This window comes from Bombina bombina, chromosome 1 (genome assembly GCF_027579735.1).
Source record: "Bombina bombina isolate aBomBom1 chromosome 1, aBomBom1.pri, whole genome shotgun sequence".
Taxonomy (NCBI): domain Eukaryota; kingdom Metazoa; phylum Chordata; class Amphibia; order Anura; family Bombinatoridae; genus Bombina; species Bombina bombina.
Genome location: NC_069499.1, coordinates 615,969,651 through 615,988,857, shown reverse-complemented (window position 1 = coordinate 615,988,857; position 19,207 = coordinate 615,969,651). Strand labels below are relative to the sequence as shown.

The 19,207-nt window shown below is 35.3% G+C and overlaps 1 protein-coding gene across 1 annotated transcript in view; it reads left to right on the top strand.

Annotated features, from left to right (window-relative positions):
* The first annotated feature begins 12,022 nt into the window (after positions 1–12,022).
* The window catches only part of LOC128645776 (rho GTPase-activating protein 20), a 238,603-nt gene continuing 231,418 nt past the window's right edge, over positions 12,023–19,207 (top strand). Inside the window, exon 1 of the mRNA XM_053699009.1 lies at positions 12,023–12,304. Within this exon, the coding sequence (XP_053554984.1) occupies positions 12,215–12,304 (90 nt within the window). The 5' untranslated portion in view covers positions 12,023–12,214. The remainder of the gene's footprint in view (positions 12,305–19,207) is intronic.

The following is a 19,207-nucleotide window of genomic DNA, read 5'->3' as shown; positions in this document are numbered from 1 at the left end:
AATAGAAATAAATTGGAAAGTTATTTAAAATCACATGCTCCTCTACTGTGCATAGGCAATAAACTGATTACAGCTAGATCAGATGTCTCCTAGCAGCACTTCCTGTAGAAACCCCAGCCTCCTTGTGGCGCTGTCACAGAAAGTAATGGACCCTGCACAAATAAAGTTAAAAAAAAAAAGTTAAAATTCTTTTAAAATGATGAATTATACTTATGTTAAGCATTTCTATTACGTATAACCCACTTCTTAGTGATTTTTTCATTACAACAATATATGGGCTGTCTAATATCCCTTTAAACTTCTGCTTTGCCTTAAAAGTAATTACACATTTTTCCAGAATAGTAACAATAACCTTACTGCCCAGGGCAATATTGTCCTCTAATATAAACCCAATTGCCATGACAAATAACCAACTGAGCACATACCCAGTCATCACTGCACTTCCTCATCTAGGTCACTGTTAAATGATGTCCCCACCCACAACCTAACTAACCCATTACACACTTAAATGCCACAACCATTACTACATCCACTGCCACAATTACATAAGTGGCTTTTATGTAACCTGTCTGTGGGATGCTTTTTTTCATTAAAAATGCAGAAACAACCAAAGTGATTAGCTCTCGCACCTTAATTGTGCCAGCAACCAGGGTAACTAACTGTAAAAATAGTTATAAAACACAATTGTAGGCTCTGGATTTTATGCATCACACATTATTTTATTGTTAGTATATTGTGGGGCAACTTCCTAACACCTGAAGGATGATATATTTATATATATATATATATATATATATATATATATATATATATATATATATATATATATATACATATATACAGTATATATATATATATATATATATATATATATATATATATACAGTATATATATACATATACACACCCGTAAGGATAGACTCTGCAATTCTGCCTTAGGGGCAGTATAGATTCTACTTCCAAGCATCACAGAGTGTTTGTACTTCCAATTCAATGACCCTTTAGGTGCCAAGACTTTGACAGCTCTCTCTCTCTCTCTCTCTCTCTCTCTTTCTCTCTCTCTCTCTCTCTCTCTCTCTCTCTCTCTCTCTCTCTCTCTCTCTATATATATATATATATATATATATATATATATATATATGACATTTAACAACAAAAAAGGTCTTTCTTATTTCAAACCACTAAGAGCAGCGGATAGCATTGAACAATAAATATACACCCATAAGGATATACTCTGCAATACTGCCTTAAGGGCAGTATAGATTCTACTTCCAAGCATCATAGAGTGTTTGTACTTCCAATTTAATGGCCCTTTAAGTCTTTCTTATTTCAAACCACTAAGAGCAGCGGATAGCATTGAAAAATAAATAATCAACAATTATTTAGGGGCTGATAGGGATATCTCTCAGAACTATGAGTTAATTGGGAAACACATCCGCAATCATTAAAAGAAAATGTAATATTATTCAGGTCAGAAAAAAAAGCATTTTTATTACTATATGCTAGATGTAAAGACCAAAGAAAAGAAAACCTTAAAAAATGTCCCTTTAAAGAAGTCCTAAAAAGTTGGAGCTTTGGCCAGATCCTATTCCTGGCCGTGCTTACTGGGTGTGGTCTCCTCCCAGCTCAGGGCAGCCAGAAAACTGGAGCTAATAGCAGCCAGACATCTACAAATAAAAAGGAGATTCAAAGTGGAAAATATATGAAATGATTTTGTCCAGGGACCATTAGGAGTTCTTGCCTTCCGTCTGAGTTTGCAGCAAATGGAAAGGCCAGATCATTTTAAAAAAGCTGTAGAATTCTTGCATTTTGCTATTGGTGGCCAAAGACCATCTGTATTGAAACAGATTATTTTTATTTTATTCAGATAAAAAAAATAATAATATTGATTTATGCTCTTGGTCTTGGGCATATTTGGTATATTGCTTTAGCTGAAAATTTGGGTAAATATTTTAAATACATTTTTATGGAATTTTGCTAAAACTAGTTTCATGCACAAGCAACATGCGGAAAGAAGTGTTACATTTTTCCATCCATTCTTTTGAAAACAGCAGCAAATTAGGTTCTATTGACGTTCAATGCCTAAAAGCAAGATAAACATAACACTTTCTATTGAAGAATAACATATAGTGGAAACAAAAAGTCCACACACCCTTGTGCATTTGCAGTTTTTTTGAAATTACAACAATGTAAAAGTCAGATTTTTTCCATCTGTAATATGATCTTCCAACAAACAAAAATTCAACGAAATAAACAAATAGTTACTTATTAGGAACTTTTTAAATAAAATAAAAAACACACCCGCCCAACTAATACTTTGTGGAAACACCTTTTTCATTTATTAAAGCAGCAAATCTTTGTGAATAAGCCTCCATAACTTTGCACATCTAGAATTGTATCCCACTCTTCTTTACAAAAAAGTTCCTTCAAATTGCAAGGGCATCTCCTGTGTACAGCTCTCTGTAGGTTATTCCACAAGTTTTCAATAGGATTGAGGTCTGGGCTTTGACTGGGCCATTCCAAATCTTTGATTTTCCTTTTTTGAATCAATGCCTTGGTAGACTTTGATGTGTGCTTTGGGTCACTGTCATGTTGGAATGTGAAATTCCTCTTTATCTCCAGCTTTATGACAGAGACCAGAAAGCCACACTATTTTGATATCACCAGCTATTCATTATCCCATCTATCTTGACAAAAGCCCCTGACCCAGCTGAAGAGAAGCAGCCCCAAAACATTATGCTACCACCACCATAAGCTTTATGGGCTTTCTGCCAAATATATCTTTCACAATTTAGGTTGAAAAGTTGTCGTCAGACTATAGCACATTTTCCCACATGGTTTTGGGTGACTGAATGAATCTTTTGGCATAAGTTAGATGGGCTGGGATGTTCCTTTTTTTAAGAAAGGGTTTCCATTTTGCCACCCTATCCCATAGCCCAGACGTGCAGAATATGAGAGATGGTAGTCACATGCAAAGAATGACAGGTACCTGTCAGAAAGTCCTGTTGCTTCTTCAGAGTTTCTGTTGGCCTCTAGCTAGCCTCCCTGATACATTTTTTCCTCATCTTCTCGCCAACTTATAGGATCATTCTGATCTTTGCAATGTCTCTGTGGTGCCACAATGTCTCTACTTATTGATGATGGTTTTAAAAGTGCTCCATGGTACATCCATGGCCTTTAAAGGGACAGTCTACCATAGAATTGTTATTGTTTTAAAAGATAGATAATCCCTTTAGTACCCATTCCCCAGCTTTGTATAACCAACACAATCATATTAATATACTTTTTACCTCTGTGATTACCTTGTATCTAGGAACCTTCTTCTAGCCCTCTGATCACATGACTGTGACTGTTTATTATCTATTGTCTTAAATTTAGCATTGTTTTGTGCTAAATCTTAAATAACCCCCTGTGCCTGAACACAGTGTTATCTATATAGCCCACGTGTACTTTCTGTCTCTGTGTTGAAAAGAGATTTAAAAAGCATGTGATAAGAGGCAGCCCTCAAAGGCTTAGAAATTAACATATGAGCCTACCTAGGTTTAGTTTAAACTAAGAATAACCAAGAGAAAAAAGAAAATTTGATGATAAAAGTAAATTGGAAAGTTGATTAAAATTAAAAGTCCTATCTGAATAATGAAATTTTAATTTATACTAGACTGTCCCTTTAATATTCTTTTATGCCTGATTGGCACTTTTCAAAGTAGCTCTCATAATTTCTATGGGAACTTTTTGCGGAACATGGCTCTTACAAGCAAACCCTAAAGCAACATCTGACTTTTATCAGGTTTAATCAGAATCACTTTCATTGATTGCAGGTGCATGCTATTTACCTATATGAATGATTTAGAATGTGATTGGTTTACTGTGATCACAGCTAGAGCCCTCATTATAAGAGGGTGTGCAGACCTATGCAATCAGGATGATTTTGTTGGATGGAAGATCACATAACAGATGGAAAAAGACTGACATTTAAATTTTTGTTATTTCTGTCTTTACATTTAAAAAAAAACTACAATTTAATTAGGATATGTAGATTTTCTATATCCACTGTAAATAAACACAGACACTAGAGAGTTAGGTGAAGACTGCAGGGTTCAATTTTATTAACCTTAAAGGTAACCAAAGATGGTGGTAATTGGGCACTAATCCCTGCTAAGATGCTCGGGGCCCTGATCTTTGGCGAAGCCTAACAACAATGCCACTGAGGATAGAGGCTTTCACTCGAGCTCTTCAGTCCACCATTTGCTATTAAGGACTCCAAAAAATCTAGTTTTACAGCATGACTATCTGACAGAAAAGCAAAATTACCAGTTTCTGGCTTACCTTAGTTGACTAACCCTGTGGGAGCCAATACTATTAAAGCATACCTAATGGAAGCCATCGGAACCATTACACAAGGGAGGGAAGGCAAGAAGCAAGAAGAGAGCGGGCCTACGTGATCTCTCATTTTATACATGTAAGAAAGCAACCCAACTCACTCGCAAATAAGTTGGAAACACCACAATCACCTCACTCTAAAAGCTCCTCAAGCCTTAAAGGGACATTAGATTTTTCTTTTCATAAATGTTTTGTAGATGATCCATTTATATAGCCCATACATTTTTTTTATTTTTTTTACATTTTTTTTTATAGTTTTGCTTATTTTTAAATAACATTGCTCTGATTTTTCAGACTCCTAACCAAGCCCCAAAGTTTTAGGAGAATACTGACGTATACCTACTCCAGCTTGCTTCCGTTTGTGTAAAGGGTCTTTTCATATGCAAAGGAAGGAGGAGGGGGGAGTATCTGCTATTTCCCACTTGCAGAGAGTGTTCCAGTAACCTTTTAAACAGAGCTAAACTGGAAGCTTCTTAGTAATTTTTAAACAGTTTTATACTGGATTTTTAAATCAGTATCTGTTGATATTATTCTATAGGGTAGTGTCTAATACATGCAGTTATATGAAAATTAGTGTATACTGTCTCTTTAATTACATCCCGCGCTAGGGGCCTTACACTGCCAGAAGGTTCACTCTGGGACAAGACTGCTATTTCTTACTCAGTTAAAAAAATCAGTTTATCAAGGGCATTTGAAATAAAATAGAGGGTGAGCTTAGGGACATTAAATACCTCTTTCTTTATGTAAAAATTGTGCTCATCCCATGCTCCCTAAAAGAGACCAAAAAGCAAAATCTGTATCCTAGGTTTTTAAATTGCTGCAAATTACCTAAACGAGTTATTTGATTTGCAGAATTTCCAGGTTACAGAATTTGCTTTTCAGCCTCTCCAGGGAATATGAGACAAGCCCATTTTTGTATAAAAAGCAAGGGACGTTAAATGGCCATTTAAACTTATAGCATATACTGTATAATATATATATAAAAATGGTAGAATTGCATAATGAGCAAGTGCAAATATAAAAGACGATCCAATAAAATTTTAATTAAGCAGTAGATTTTTTGTCTGACAAAATTTACTTTACTTCAGTTTGCCAGCCCCCTGTATTATGTGACAACCATCAGCCAATCACAGGCTTATATATGTATACACTGTAAACTTTTTGCACATGCTCAATAGTAGCTGGTGCCTTATAAAAAGACGGAGCACAATGGAGACCAATTTGAAAGTCTCTTAAAACTGCATGCTCTATCTGAATGATGAAAGTTTAATTTTTTACTTTAGTGACGCAACTGCCCCAAGCATTGGATAGACTTAGTAAAATGAGGGTGGGTTTAATTAATCAAATATTTTATATTTCATTATTTTTTTTTAAAAAATACCTTTTGAGCGCTCCAACGATAAGCGCAGCATTCCCGCCCGGCATTTTGTCAAATTGATTGACAGATGTCGATTCTTAAAAGAATGAATCCTTGTTTCCAACCCCTGGGGTGTTCAGCCCCTTTGCATAAATGTCACAGTCCGGGGGGAAACAAGGATTCGTTCTTTTAAGAATCTTCATCTGTCAATCAATTTGACAAAATGCCAGACGGGGGAGCTGCCCTTATCGTCGGAGCGCTCCAAAGGCAAAATTTTTAAAAAATACTGAAATATAACAAACTTGAATTATACCCACCCTCATTTTGCAAAGTCTATCCAATGCCGTGGGGCAGTTGCATGAAGTTGACCTCCCTTTCAGCTCTGCTTTAAAATCATTTAACACTTTTATTTTGTTTACAAAGCAATTCAGGGATACAGCTCCTGAAAAGTCTGCTGTAATCTACTTTCCTGGTCTCCTTTGTTGTGGCCAATTAGGGGCAGGTGGTAATGAAATTGTGATCTGAGCTAAGTAATCACTGTGTAGAATGTTACACGGTCAGGTACATTTCATCATACTTCAGTATGAAGGAGAAACTCCAGCATTTCTCAAGCAAGTATATTTTTCAGAGATATTTTGCAGCAAAACAGTGAAATAATGAATGACTGTTACTTGCAATGTTTCTTAGTTGTTGAGAATTATATGTTGAGTGTAATGTTTTATAAACTCATTTCTGTGTTTTGAGTCTCAGGTTTACAAGTAGAACATTTACTTTATAAAATACAAGTATAAAGACCACCAGATTGATTGCTTTTTCCCCAGGTCTTTCTGGTTATACCTTATACCGGTATCACCACTTTTCTTTATACTTGTATTTTATATATTGTCCTACCAGGTTGAGCCTTCTCATTTGTCCTCTTTTTTTAGAACATTTACGTTGTCCTCCCATAATGTTCTGGAAGAAAAAAAAAAAAAAAGAAATTCTGATGTAAATTTTAGGGACATTTCTATGATGCAACATATATAACCATTTTTAAATGCATCATATTTTTTATGTTTTATTTTTTGCACAACAAATTTAAAATAAACATTTAACTTAAATGAACATTAAAGTCATTTTTTACTTTGTTTTGTCTGAAAGTGGGCAATTTAGAATGCATTACAGCTTTTATGTATTCATTTTTCATAAAGGATATTTATTTACTTAGCGGGGGTGGGATTATGCTTGTGAAGAGTTGCATTGTCCATCAAAAAAGCAATGATAGTTTTGCATATCAACCATTGAGTAAATAGTCATTAAAAAGACATGCCAATGCAACAATTATACACCTAGGAAATAAAATGCAAAGTCTACCTTGAGAGACATAAGTATTGTAGCTTCCACAGAACACAGTTAGCAATTGGCAGGCGCGAATGCAGCGTCTGATTGGCTCATCAGTCATGTTATTATCTAGTGCTGCAATTCTATTGGTTTTTGAGCAGGACTTTTCCTAACACAAACATGGCATGCTGTAATAGCCAAATACATACATTATGGGGAACCAGATCAATGTTTTAGAAGCCTTAAGGGCAGCATACAAATTTATGACTATTAAACATACAAATAATATATATATCACTGCCTCCAGAAGCAACATCAGCACAACTGTGCATCAAGAGCTTCATAAAATGAGTTTCCATGGTGAAGCAGCAGTACACTAGCCACACATTAACAATGTAAAGCTGGCCACCACTGGACTCTGGAGATGTGGTAACGTTTTCTCTGGAGTGATGAATCATGCCTCACTATCTGGCAGTCTGATAGAAGAATCTGGATGTAGTGGATTCCAGGAGTATGTTAGTTAACAGATTGCACAGGTCCTACTGCACTGTTTTGTGGAGGAGGGATAAGGATTTGGGGCTGTTTTTAAGGTCTTGGGCTTGACCTCATAGTTCCAGTTTATGGTCATCAAAATGCTACAGGATAGAAACACATTTAAGACAACTGGCTGGTTTAAACTTTGTAGCAGCAGGTTTGGGAAGTCCCATTCCTGTTCCAGCATGACTGAGCCCCTGCGCACAAGGTGAGGTCTACAAAGACAGGGTTTGATGAATTTGGTGTGAAGGGAACCTCATTTAACACCTTTAGGATGAATTGGAATGCCAAAGGTGATCCAGACCTTCTCGTCCAATATCCTTCCCTGAACTCACAAATAGTCTTTTTGGCTGAATGGGCACAAATTCCCACAGACACTCAAAAATATTGTTGGAAGCCTTTCAAGAAGAGTAGGGGCTGTAATAGCCACAAAGGTGGTGGGGAATCTCCATATTAATGCCCATTGTTTTGAAATGGCATGTCCAACAAGCTCATACAGGTGTGATGGTCAGATGCCCACATCATTTTGGACATATTGTATATACACAAAGGGTCAGAATTAGGTGCAGTTTCAGGGTGACCTCTATCTGCTATTCTACTCTTCAAATGGCTCTTTTTAGTTATGGGCTCCTTGTTTGCCAACTCACCTGATGTCCCCAAAGCACACATTTTTAACTTTACTTTTTTCAGAGGCCACATAAACTATGGCCAGCAACAAATAGTGTAGGGGGCTGCCTGTCTCTCGTGGGCTAACAGATAGCCATCTCTCATTTAGAGAATTTCATTTTGTGAATTGGAATTCCCCTTTCTGTTAGCTTCATAAACAAAATAAACAACTTTTAACATAAATTTTCACTAATGCAAAAATAATCTAAAGTATAAACAGTGCTCTTCGATACCCATAATAACATTTTGTAAAGCTTTCTGTACCTTTATGGAAAAAATGTTAAATGTTAAAATTAAATGTGTATTTAATAAACATATCATAACTGTTATTACTCTCAAACAGTTTTTGTGTTGTCTACAAATATAAATATAGTCTTGCACTGACTGTGGAGTCAAGACAGCTTAACCTATGAGGAAGAGCCTTTTGCAGAGTTTATCAGACAATTATGTAAACATATTATAGACACAAAGTTCAAGCCAGTAAGAGCTAATATATTGTTTATTTACAGTTTTTGTATATATTCCAACAGTCATGCTGCTGTATTTTCAAAAATATGTATAAGTGTGCTGACAGTGAATAGTTCATGACAGCAGTAGAATCAGGGGACGATTATCTCTCTCTTCGTGTGAGAAACATTACAGAGCCTTTTGCTATAGTAGAAACAATACTTACTAAGGGATTCTGTATCTTAACAGACTATGGGCTACATTACAAGTGGAGTGGTATTTTGCGCATCCGCTAGAGCGCTAACTCTGCTAAAAGTTAGATTTTTGTACTAGTCGGGTTGCGCTCGTATCACGAGTTAAAAGTTAACTGTTTTCGCTCTAGCGGTAACCCGACTAGCACAAAAATCCAAAGTTAGAATATTGCGTGCGTGTTCACATATTCTCCCATAGAAGAATATGGAGAGAAAAAAGTGGGGGGAAAACCCCCACTCTCACACAAACACGATCGCATATTCTCATTTGCGCTAACCCAACATGAAAATATGATTATTTCATATTCAAATGTTCTTTACATAACTGAATAAGTTCTATTAATTCATAAATAAATATTTCTACATATATTTGATGTTTTTTTGCACAAATATATATTTACACCTATAGGGATAACTATTTATAAATACTTAGAACATATTCTGCTATGTATAGAACATTGGAATATGAAATATTTGCATAACATACATAGTTAAAACCTTTATTAAAAAATAATATTGCATAAATATGTTTTTACATTTTTTCATCTACTTAACGGCAAAGGGCTCCAATGTACAGTACATATATATATGTATATGTCTGTATATGTATACATATGTATTTATGTGTTTATATGTGTATATGTCTGTAAATACATAAATACACTTATAAACACATGCGTACACATGTATACATGTATAGACATATATATATTTATTAATACATACATATCCATCTTTAGACATGTATATGTACATATCTCTATATTAAAGCCCTTTGCTGGCTTTTTTCTAACATCCGAGATCTCATATTTTTGATCCCTTATAACTTTTGTGTGCAATATTTTTTATTAGACAGTGTTATGAGTGTAACTGTACTTTGTAATGTATTTTTGTGTTTTGTGCAACTTTTGATTTTCGCGAAACAGTTAACCAGAGCTCTGAAGTTTACACTCAACTTGTAATACTCGCGGTAAGCCCGATGAGTGCAAACCCTCGTGATATACCACTTATAGCTTGGGCACAAAAAATTGCGCTCCACTTGTAATCTAGCCCTATAGATATTACTGATCAGGGGATAAAGTTCATTCAATGTTAAACATAGGAAAAAGTCACATGTTCTACTTGTCCTCTGCAATTTCTTACTTGTCCAGGACTGGTGTACTAGTGGAGAAAAATATGTGTGTGTATATATATATATATATATATATATATATATATATATATATATAGGAACTCCCATCACAAAAAGGCACTCGCTGGTCTTCATAAAATATAGCATTTATTTCAATCCATTAATAAAAAGACATAACGTTTCGGTGTACCATTACATCTTTGTCAAATGTCAAAATAGGATCCAAAAAAACGTATCCCCCTATTTTGACATTTGACAAAGATGTAATGGTACACCGAAATGTTATGTCTTTTTATTGATGAATTGAAATAAATGCTATATTTTATGAAGACCAGCGAGTGCCTTTTTGTGATGTGAGTTCTTATTTATTTGTAAAGTGCACCCTGGCAGCTGAAATACTTTGTAAGACTGTGCTTACCCTTCCTTGGGGATTTGTATATATATATATATATATATATATATATATATATATATATATATATATAAAACACGGGTGGGGTCAGCACTCTCAGGCTGGACCGGGTACACATCCGATGACCCTGTAACATGCACAGCCCTGGGTGCAAAACCTTCCATTGTTTCACAGTTGTTTGATTGTGAGCCTGCATTGTGTGGCTGTTTAGGGTCCCAGGTTTTTGGAAGAGACCTTGACGAGGTACCTGGGCTTTTCCCATTTGGCCAGATGCGGTAACTAATTCTTCCATTGCTGCTTTTTATCTTAGTTGAGAGCTTGTGAGTGAGTGCTGGACTTTCTCTGTGTGCTATATTAATATATATATATACATACATATACGCACACATATCCATGTGCATTTTAAGTATATGTTTTATGACACTTTAATTTTAAGATCAGCATTTTCTAAAGCTCTATGGTCTGGTGAGATTCTAGAAGATGCTTTATCAGCATTATGAGACCACTCAGGGATAGTTTTAAAGGAAGGTACTTTGTATCTCATTAAAGGGAGGTCACTAATATACTTTATTTGAAGGAGAGACACTTACTTTACAATTTAATCCTCAGTAAAATAAGCTGATGATTCCTTTCCATGCTAACGAGTTTATGAGTCTCAGGTTCTAAGTCCATTTTTGTGCTAGTTAGTTTAGACTTAGTTTAGACTAGTACTTTATTCTCTCCTGACTAGTAATGTTTTTCCTGGATTGGTGAGTAATAGTCGTAAATATCTACTTGAGCAAAAGGGGAAAAAGCAACGACCAATAATAATAGAGCTTTTTTTTATCACACTAAATATTTTAAGCAATTTTAAGAAAATTGTGTAATGTATTATATGCAAGCAACAGTTCACTAATAAAATGCAAAATGGTTAAACACATAGTTAAAGTCAGATTCAGACTTTTATGTCCCTTTAATTGCTTTACAGTGTTCTTACACCTAATCCAGACATATAGAGACCAGTGGAACTTGCACTAAAAGCTTTTTTATTAATGGATTTTAATCAATCTACTTCAATATGTCTAATACACATGTGTAAGCTTGAAAAATAAAATGACCAGCTAGCTCCCAGTAGTGCATTGCTGCTGCTAAAGATATGGGCACATGCAATTTTGATTTTCATGTCCCCTTAAATACATTATCAACAGTTTGTGTTTATACACAGAGGCTAGTGATACTTTTTTGATTTATAATTGTTCATTTGATGACTGTTCATAATGAAACATATTTTGTAAAATCCGTTCCCCTACCTGCAAGCAAAAATAATATACAGTTATATCCCCTCATTGTATACAGGAGTTATGCATTGATCTTATTTTATAGCAGCCCTGCAATTCCAGAGTCTGCTGGAAAACAGTTTTCCAGCTAAGGGAGATGGTAAGTGTGACTGAAGCAGGACAAGTACTGCCTACTATATGAATGTCCTTATTTAGGCAGCCTGCGAGGTGGAGCACTCTACTGCATTCCCTCAGCTAAGGGGAAAAAGTCAGTTAACTCTCTCCACTGCCCCCTCTCAATGCAACCTCACGGGACTGAATACAATTATTTAACCTGCAAAGAAGTATTTCATAACAAGCCCCTAAATTCAACTTGTATGGAAACCCCCCTTTACCCATGTGCCTTTGGGATACAGTGAATATGTAAAAAGTAAGAAAAGATGCTTTGGTCAAGGACAGATGAATATGAAAATGACTCCTCAGCAGAAGGCTAATCTGCAGATAACAGATAACAAAGATCTGGGGACACGGATCCTGGAAGGTAGCAAGGTGCGTAAAAATAATAACGTGGTATATGTGAGGTGACAGGACATTTATTTATTGTCCAGAGATCAGATATATGTATGTATAAGGCAGGGAATGTTGTCTATAAATATAATGCATACATGCCTGTTGTGTGTACATTTTAATAAGCATACTGGATTTCTAGTCGTGTTCCATTTTCTATAAAGATTATATTTGCAATAAATGCTATATAGTTACCTTGCTACAATATTGTTGTTCCTTGTGTGTGTGTGTGTGTTTTTTTTAATTTGTGTTTTGTAAAGTACACAAATGTCTGAATAATGTTTTATAAAAGGACAGAAATAGTACAGCATTTTCCAACGCAATTAATGGATAGAATGTATCTGTGATTCTCTTAAATGATTTGGATCCGTGCAATATACATTTGTACCAGGTTTACTTGGTGAAGCCAATCAGTTTTAAGTTCAGTAAAAGTGCAGTTAGTGGAGGAGAAAAAAAATGTTTCCATTGTGTGCCATGTGCATTTGTAAATGTATGAGACTGTTATGCATTCCCAAAGCTAACTAAGCAATAGGACAGAAATAATTTGCTGAGCTCCATTATAATTTGAACAGGCTGAGCTGCACTATAAATTGGCTGCAGACGCGTGCAGCAGGTGAAATGATTCTCTTTTCTTATTAAAGCCACTGCAAACCCAACTAGTAACCTCGCATATTTTGCTGTCCATTAACCAGTTGGTGCTGAAAGGGTTAACGCTGGTTCTGCCAGATAGGTTCTCTAATAAATTTAACACGTCTCCCAGCTGTGCCAAGTCCAGAGAATAAGGACCTAAATAGGATGGAACGAACAGCTGGGTTACCCTATTGGTGGCTCCAACAAATAGATCTGTTTATCTTTAACAAAAAATGTCTTGGCTGCAACATAAGAACAACATATTCTGCGATTAAGGCTTAATAAGTGGAGCAATAATTATCATGGGATTCCACAATCAAGAAGCAGTAGTACTGTTTATACACTGCAGTGTTTTTAACTTATTTGGAAACTTTTTAATTGCCAGATTTGTTTTTGATATAGCAAAATGTGGATGAGGTTTTATAAGGATGTGAGATTAATTAAAAAACTTACATATATATATATATATATATATATATATATATATATATTATACTACTATTTTCTCAGATGATTTGATTGTTTTATTTTCACATTAATTTGTCTCCATTCTTGTTGGGGTATCAAATACATGCAACTAATGTATAGTTTAGGAAGTGGGTAGAGGTTATATGATAGAACCTTCAAGTGTATTAAAGATTATAATAAAGATAAGGCTGAAAGCATTTTTTTTTACACAACACAAGAAAAAGGATTTACAATATGGGTATCCACAAAAATAGCTAAAGACGGGGAAATTAAAATAATCAGTGGCAACATGCAGCAGAAGATGCATGATTTGCACATCAAATTAAAAATGGCAACAAATTGGCATAAAAATGTGGCAAAAGTGGATAATGTTTCAATATAAACAGAATAAATGCAAGGGGAAGTAATTTGCAAAATCATTGCTTTTTAGAAAAGGTAGTTGGTTCCATGGAATATTATTTCCAATAGAGATGAAAATAAATTGCATGAATGCTGTATGGCTAGAGTGCCGATTGGAGAACAGTTAAAAACGTCACCTCAACAAAAAATTTTTTTTTGAAGTGGGTAGCCAGAGCGCAGGGTATTTGAATGTTGCGGCTATGTTAAAAGGTAAATTATGGTGCATCTGCATTAGAATTGATCAATTTAAAGGTACACTGAACCCAAATGTTTTCTTTTGTGATTCAGATAGAGCATGCAATTTTAAGCAACTTTCTAATTTACTCCTATTATCATTTTTTCTTCGTTCTCTTGCTTTTTTATTTGAAAAAGAAGGCATCTAGGCTTTTTGGTACTCTGGGCAGCACTTTTTTTTATTGGTGGTTGAATTTATCTACCAATCGGCAAGAACAACGCAGGTTGTTCACCAAAAATGGGCCGGCATCTAAACTTACATTCTTGCATTTCAAATAAAGATACAAAGAGAATGAAGAAAATGTGATAATAGGCGTAAATTAGAAAGTTGCTTAAAATTTCATGCTCTATCTGAATCATGCAAGAAAAAAAATTGGGTTCAGTGTCCCTTTAAGTCCATGTAAAATATTACTTAGATTCTAGACCTGATTATAAAACTTTTAAAATTTACCATCACTCTAAAGGGACAGTCTGGTCCAAAACAAACTTTTATTATTCAGATAGAGCATGTAATTTTAAACAGTTTTCCAATTTACTTCTATCACCAATTTTGCTTTGTTCCTTTGGTATTCTTAGTTGAAAGCTAAATCTAGGAGGTTTATATGCTAATTTCTAAGTCCTTGAAGGCTGCCTCTTAGCTCAGGGCATTTTGACAGTTTTTTTGGTTCAGAGAGAGCATGCAGTTTTAAGAGACTTTTCAATGTATACCCATTATCAAATTTACTCTCTTGTTATCCTTAATTTAAAAGGCTCGGGAGTGAGCTGTCTAATGACTGGTGGCTACAAAGATTTGTCTTTTGTCATTGGCTCACCATATGTTTTCAGCTAGCTCCAAGAAGTGCATTGCTGCTCTTGAGCTGTTATAGTTATATGCAACCAATAGTGCAATAATAAATTAACACATTAGAATGTTTTGGTGAAGCTTAGCTCTTTAATGTGAGAGCATACTAAGGTGTTTTGAGCACTATATGGAAACTGTGTTTGTAACAATGTTTGTAAAATTGTCATTAATTGTTGCAAATACCACATGCATACTTGTGAGCCTACCTATGTATGCTGTCATGGAAAGAAGCTTGGATTCTTTTTAATAGCACATTCTGAATCATAAATAGGCCTTCAGGCTCTTATCTGCCCTCAACATCTGTTTCTAGATCTTTGTCCAAGTTTTGCAACAGTTCTAGTATTTTAGTTCTGTTTTTGCTACACACAGAACAGAGGTGTAATGATGTTTGTCTGAGAAAAAAATAGTCATTTCTTATTCACTATGTATTTATTTATTTAGTTTGTGTCAGTCATTAGGTCACACATTATAGCAACCAGAAAAGTGTAGAGGGGAGGGGGAAATTGAATAAAAAACAAACATGCTTGAAAACAATTGGATAGTAACTGACTGATTATTTTTAAATTTTGAATAAATGTAAATTTCATGACTGATTCAACATATATTAAAATTACATTAAATGGACAGTCTAGTCCAAAATAAACTTTCATGATTCAGATAGGGCATATAATTTTAAACAATTTTCCAATTTACTTTTATCACCAATTTTGCTTTGTTCTCTTGGTATTCTTAGTAGAAAGCTTAACCTAGGAGGTTCATATGCTAATTTCTTAGACCTTGAAGGCCCCCTCTTAAGAATGCATTTTAACAGGTTTTTCACCACTAGAGGGTGTTAGTTCATGAATTTTATATAGTTAACACTGTGTTCGTGCACGTGAAGTTACCTGGGAGCTATCACTGATTAGCTAAACTGCAAGTCTGCCAAAAAAGAACTGAAAAAGGGGCAGTTTGCAGAGGCTCAGATACAAGATAATCCCAGAGGTAAAAAATATATAAATATAACTGTGTTGGTTATGCAGAACTGGGGAATGGGTAAAAAAAGGATTATCTATCTTTTAAAACAATAACAATTCTGGTGTAGACTGTCCCTTTAATAGTTCTTGCTTTTGTGTAAACATTGTGCTTCTCCCACACTCCCTAGAGAGGCTAAAAAGCATATTCTGTAACCTGCAATTTAAAGGACCAGTCAACACATTAGATTTGCATAATCAACAAATGCAAGATAACAAGACAATGCAATAGCACTTAGTCTGAACTTCAAATTAGAAGATTTATTTTATAACAAAACAAAACAAATATTATGTATATTTCCACTCCCCTTGTACCATGTGATAGCAATCAGCCAATCAAAAATGCATATACGTATAGTCTGTAAATTCTTGCACACGCTCAGTAGGATCTGGTGACTCAAAAAGTGTAAATATAAAAGGCTGTGCACATTTTTTTTTTAATGGAAGTAAATTGGAAAGTTGTTTAAAATTACATGCTGTATCTGAATCATGAAAATTTAATTTAACCTGAGTGTCCCTTTAAGCACCTGGTTTGGGTGATTTGCAGCATTTTAAAACCTAGGTTACAGATATTGCTTTCTGGCCTTTCTAGGGAGCGTAGGCCAAAGCACAAATTTGACATGCAAACAAGAGGTTATATCAGCACCAGAATGCAGATCTAGTTTACCCACATGCCTGTCTAAATCATAGAATTAATCATCTCTAAGGATAGTCTTTTACCTCTCACATGTATTTTTGCATATCTTTATCACTTTGTCCCTACCACCAGGGGCAAAACTGGAGGGGGGAGGGGTGGTGGGGGGCCCCTTCTTAGATTCTTGCACCTGGGCCCTGTGGTTTCTAGTTACGCCTCTGCCTACCACTACTGATGGAAAGCTATTTCATGTATCTACTACCTTTTCCTGAAAAGCATTAGTGTGTTGTAGCCGTCTAACTACAAATCAGTGCTGCTTTTCTGTCCCATAGAATTCTATTTCTACTTGTGAGAACACTAAACCTCTTCTTTCCAGCTCTTTCTCCAATCATGAGTTCAGTATTGTGAAGGAAATTCAGCTCTCCTTGCATTTTCCAAATTTCATCTCATTTCTGTTTTTCACACCCACTCCTGGATGACATTTCTGTCCTTCACAGACTTAAATGTGCTCATTCTGACTATTCCCTAAATCATCATTTAACCCCTTTGCCGACAGAAAGATTATAATTTGTTACAGCTCACTGTGGTAGGCAAGAGGTTAATACCAGATACTTTTATTAAACTAATAGTTTTAAGTACCATATTCCAAATTTTGATGTAATTTGATTTGTAGATTTATTTGATTTTTTTTTTAAATGCTGTTGTTAGTTTGCCCAAGTTTAAAACCATCTATTTAGAGTTGCTTACTAGCTTTGTTTTATTTGGGTCATTTTAAAATTATTTACTGCTACCACTTCAGCTGGAAATGTACTCAAGGTATCTACTACATAGTTTTGCATAGCACTTTAGAGTAGGGTTGAAAGATCTTGGTAGCAACTACATTTTTTTTTTAGATTCTTCTAAATATACTGTAACTATATATTTAAAATATTTACATGGCTCCTAAAGAATGTTATGGCTGATTCTGCTGTTTCATATCTTGCTACTAAGTTTCAAACATATTCTTTAATCCCTGCATAAGACTAATCAGACATTTTTGCCAACTCATTTAAAATTAATATACTGTATCTGTTTTTTCTTCTTTATGATAGATATGTTAAGGTATTTATATTTTTCTTTTCCATTCAAGCGTGAAGAATTGTATTAGACTAATTTGTTATATATTAGATACCACAAATAACAAATATACCATAGGCATTTGCATCTGAGGGCTGCAGCTAAGCATGGGTATAGAAAAATATGTCTACATATTCTAATATTCATTAACATGATCTTGTTTCTGCCCTCAGACTGTTTCCGGGCTAAAAATAACCATGGTTTATCCGTAGCATCCACAGAATGAATGCACTTCTGTGTGCTGTGAGTCCTGGCAACTTACACATGTGTCTGCACTGTTAGGCAAGCTAAGCCAAGTGTGTATGTGCAGAGGTACACACAGGGTACAGCTAAGTGTGAATAAAGAATTGTGCACAAAACAGAAGTGTCTATGTGAGGGTTGAGGTGCTGAAAGAGTGGTACAATGTGTGTGTTTGTGTGCCTGTATGTGTGTGTGTGTGTGTGTGTGTGTATATGTGTGCTTGTGTGTATGCCTGTGTATGTGTTTATGTGTGTGTGTGCTTGTGTGTATGTCTGTATGTGTGTGTGTGTATGTCTGTATGTGTGTGTGCTTGTGTGTATGTGTTTGTGCGCCTGTGGTGTGTGTGTGTGCCTGTGGTGTGTGCCTATGTGTGTGTGTGCATGTGTTCCTGTATATGTGTGTTTTTTTGTGTTGGGGGTATGTGTAAGTGCTAAAAAGAATACAGCTAAGGTGAGTGTGAATAGGAAAACATGGTATACAGCTAAATACCTGTAAAGTTACACATAAGATACCAGTTGCAGTTCTATGGAGGTTCTAGGGGGTGCTATGCATCTCCAAACGAACATGTAGCAACCCTGCTGAGCTGCAAAGGACAGCACATCCTCTGCAAAGTGTCTCCATATATTATGTTTTTGGTGTCTTTCAACTTTTTCACCACCTTTGTTAGCCCCCCCCCCCCCCCATTTTATGCTCTGGAACCCCCGCATGTAATTATGCATAGCTGCTCACATGGTAGAGCTAAGTTTGTACATGTTTAGGTTAGTTCACAGGACACAGATATACAATGCACACATTTTTACCCAGCTGTGTATATATTGCTTTGATTTTGTCCAAGTCTGTAAAGTAGCTACTTGATGAACGAAATCACTTATTTTCTTATCTTGTTCAAGCAATTATGTTGCTTAAATAGATATTCCTGTGGATTTTTATTTTCAGTATAAGCATTTTTGCAATTCACTAGAATAACTAAAAATACTTGACACAAGCTATCCGTTTAGCAATAACTTTTACTGTGCATGGGGCATACAGCGCATATTTTCATATGTCCATACCACTTATTATAGTTATAAGTAATTCTTATATCTACATTATGTAACATGTCTCCAAACTGAATTAAAGTGACAGTAAATCCTAGCATTTGTGAAATGCTAGGATTTACCATTGGAACAAATAAAGGCGACTTTCAGTCATGAAGTATAACATACTTAATGCTGAAAGTTCCTTTATTTGTTTAAAACGTTCACCGCAATGAGCTACTAAGGCACCCAACGGCAGAACGCTATTTTGCTGTGAGGTGACGTTTCCACCTCTT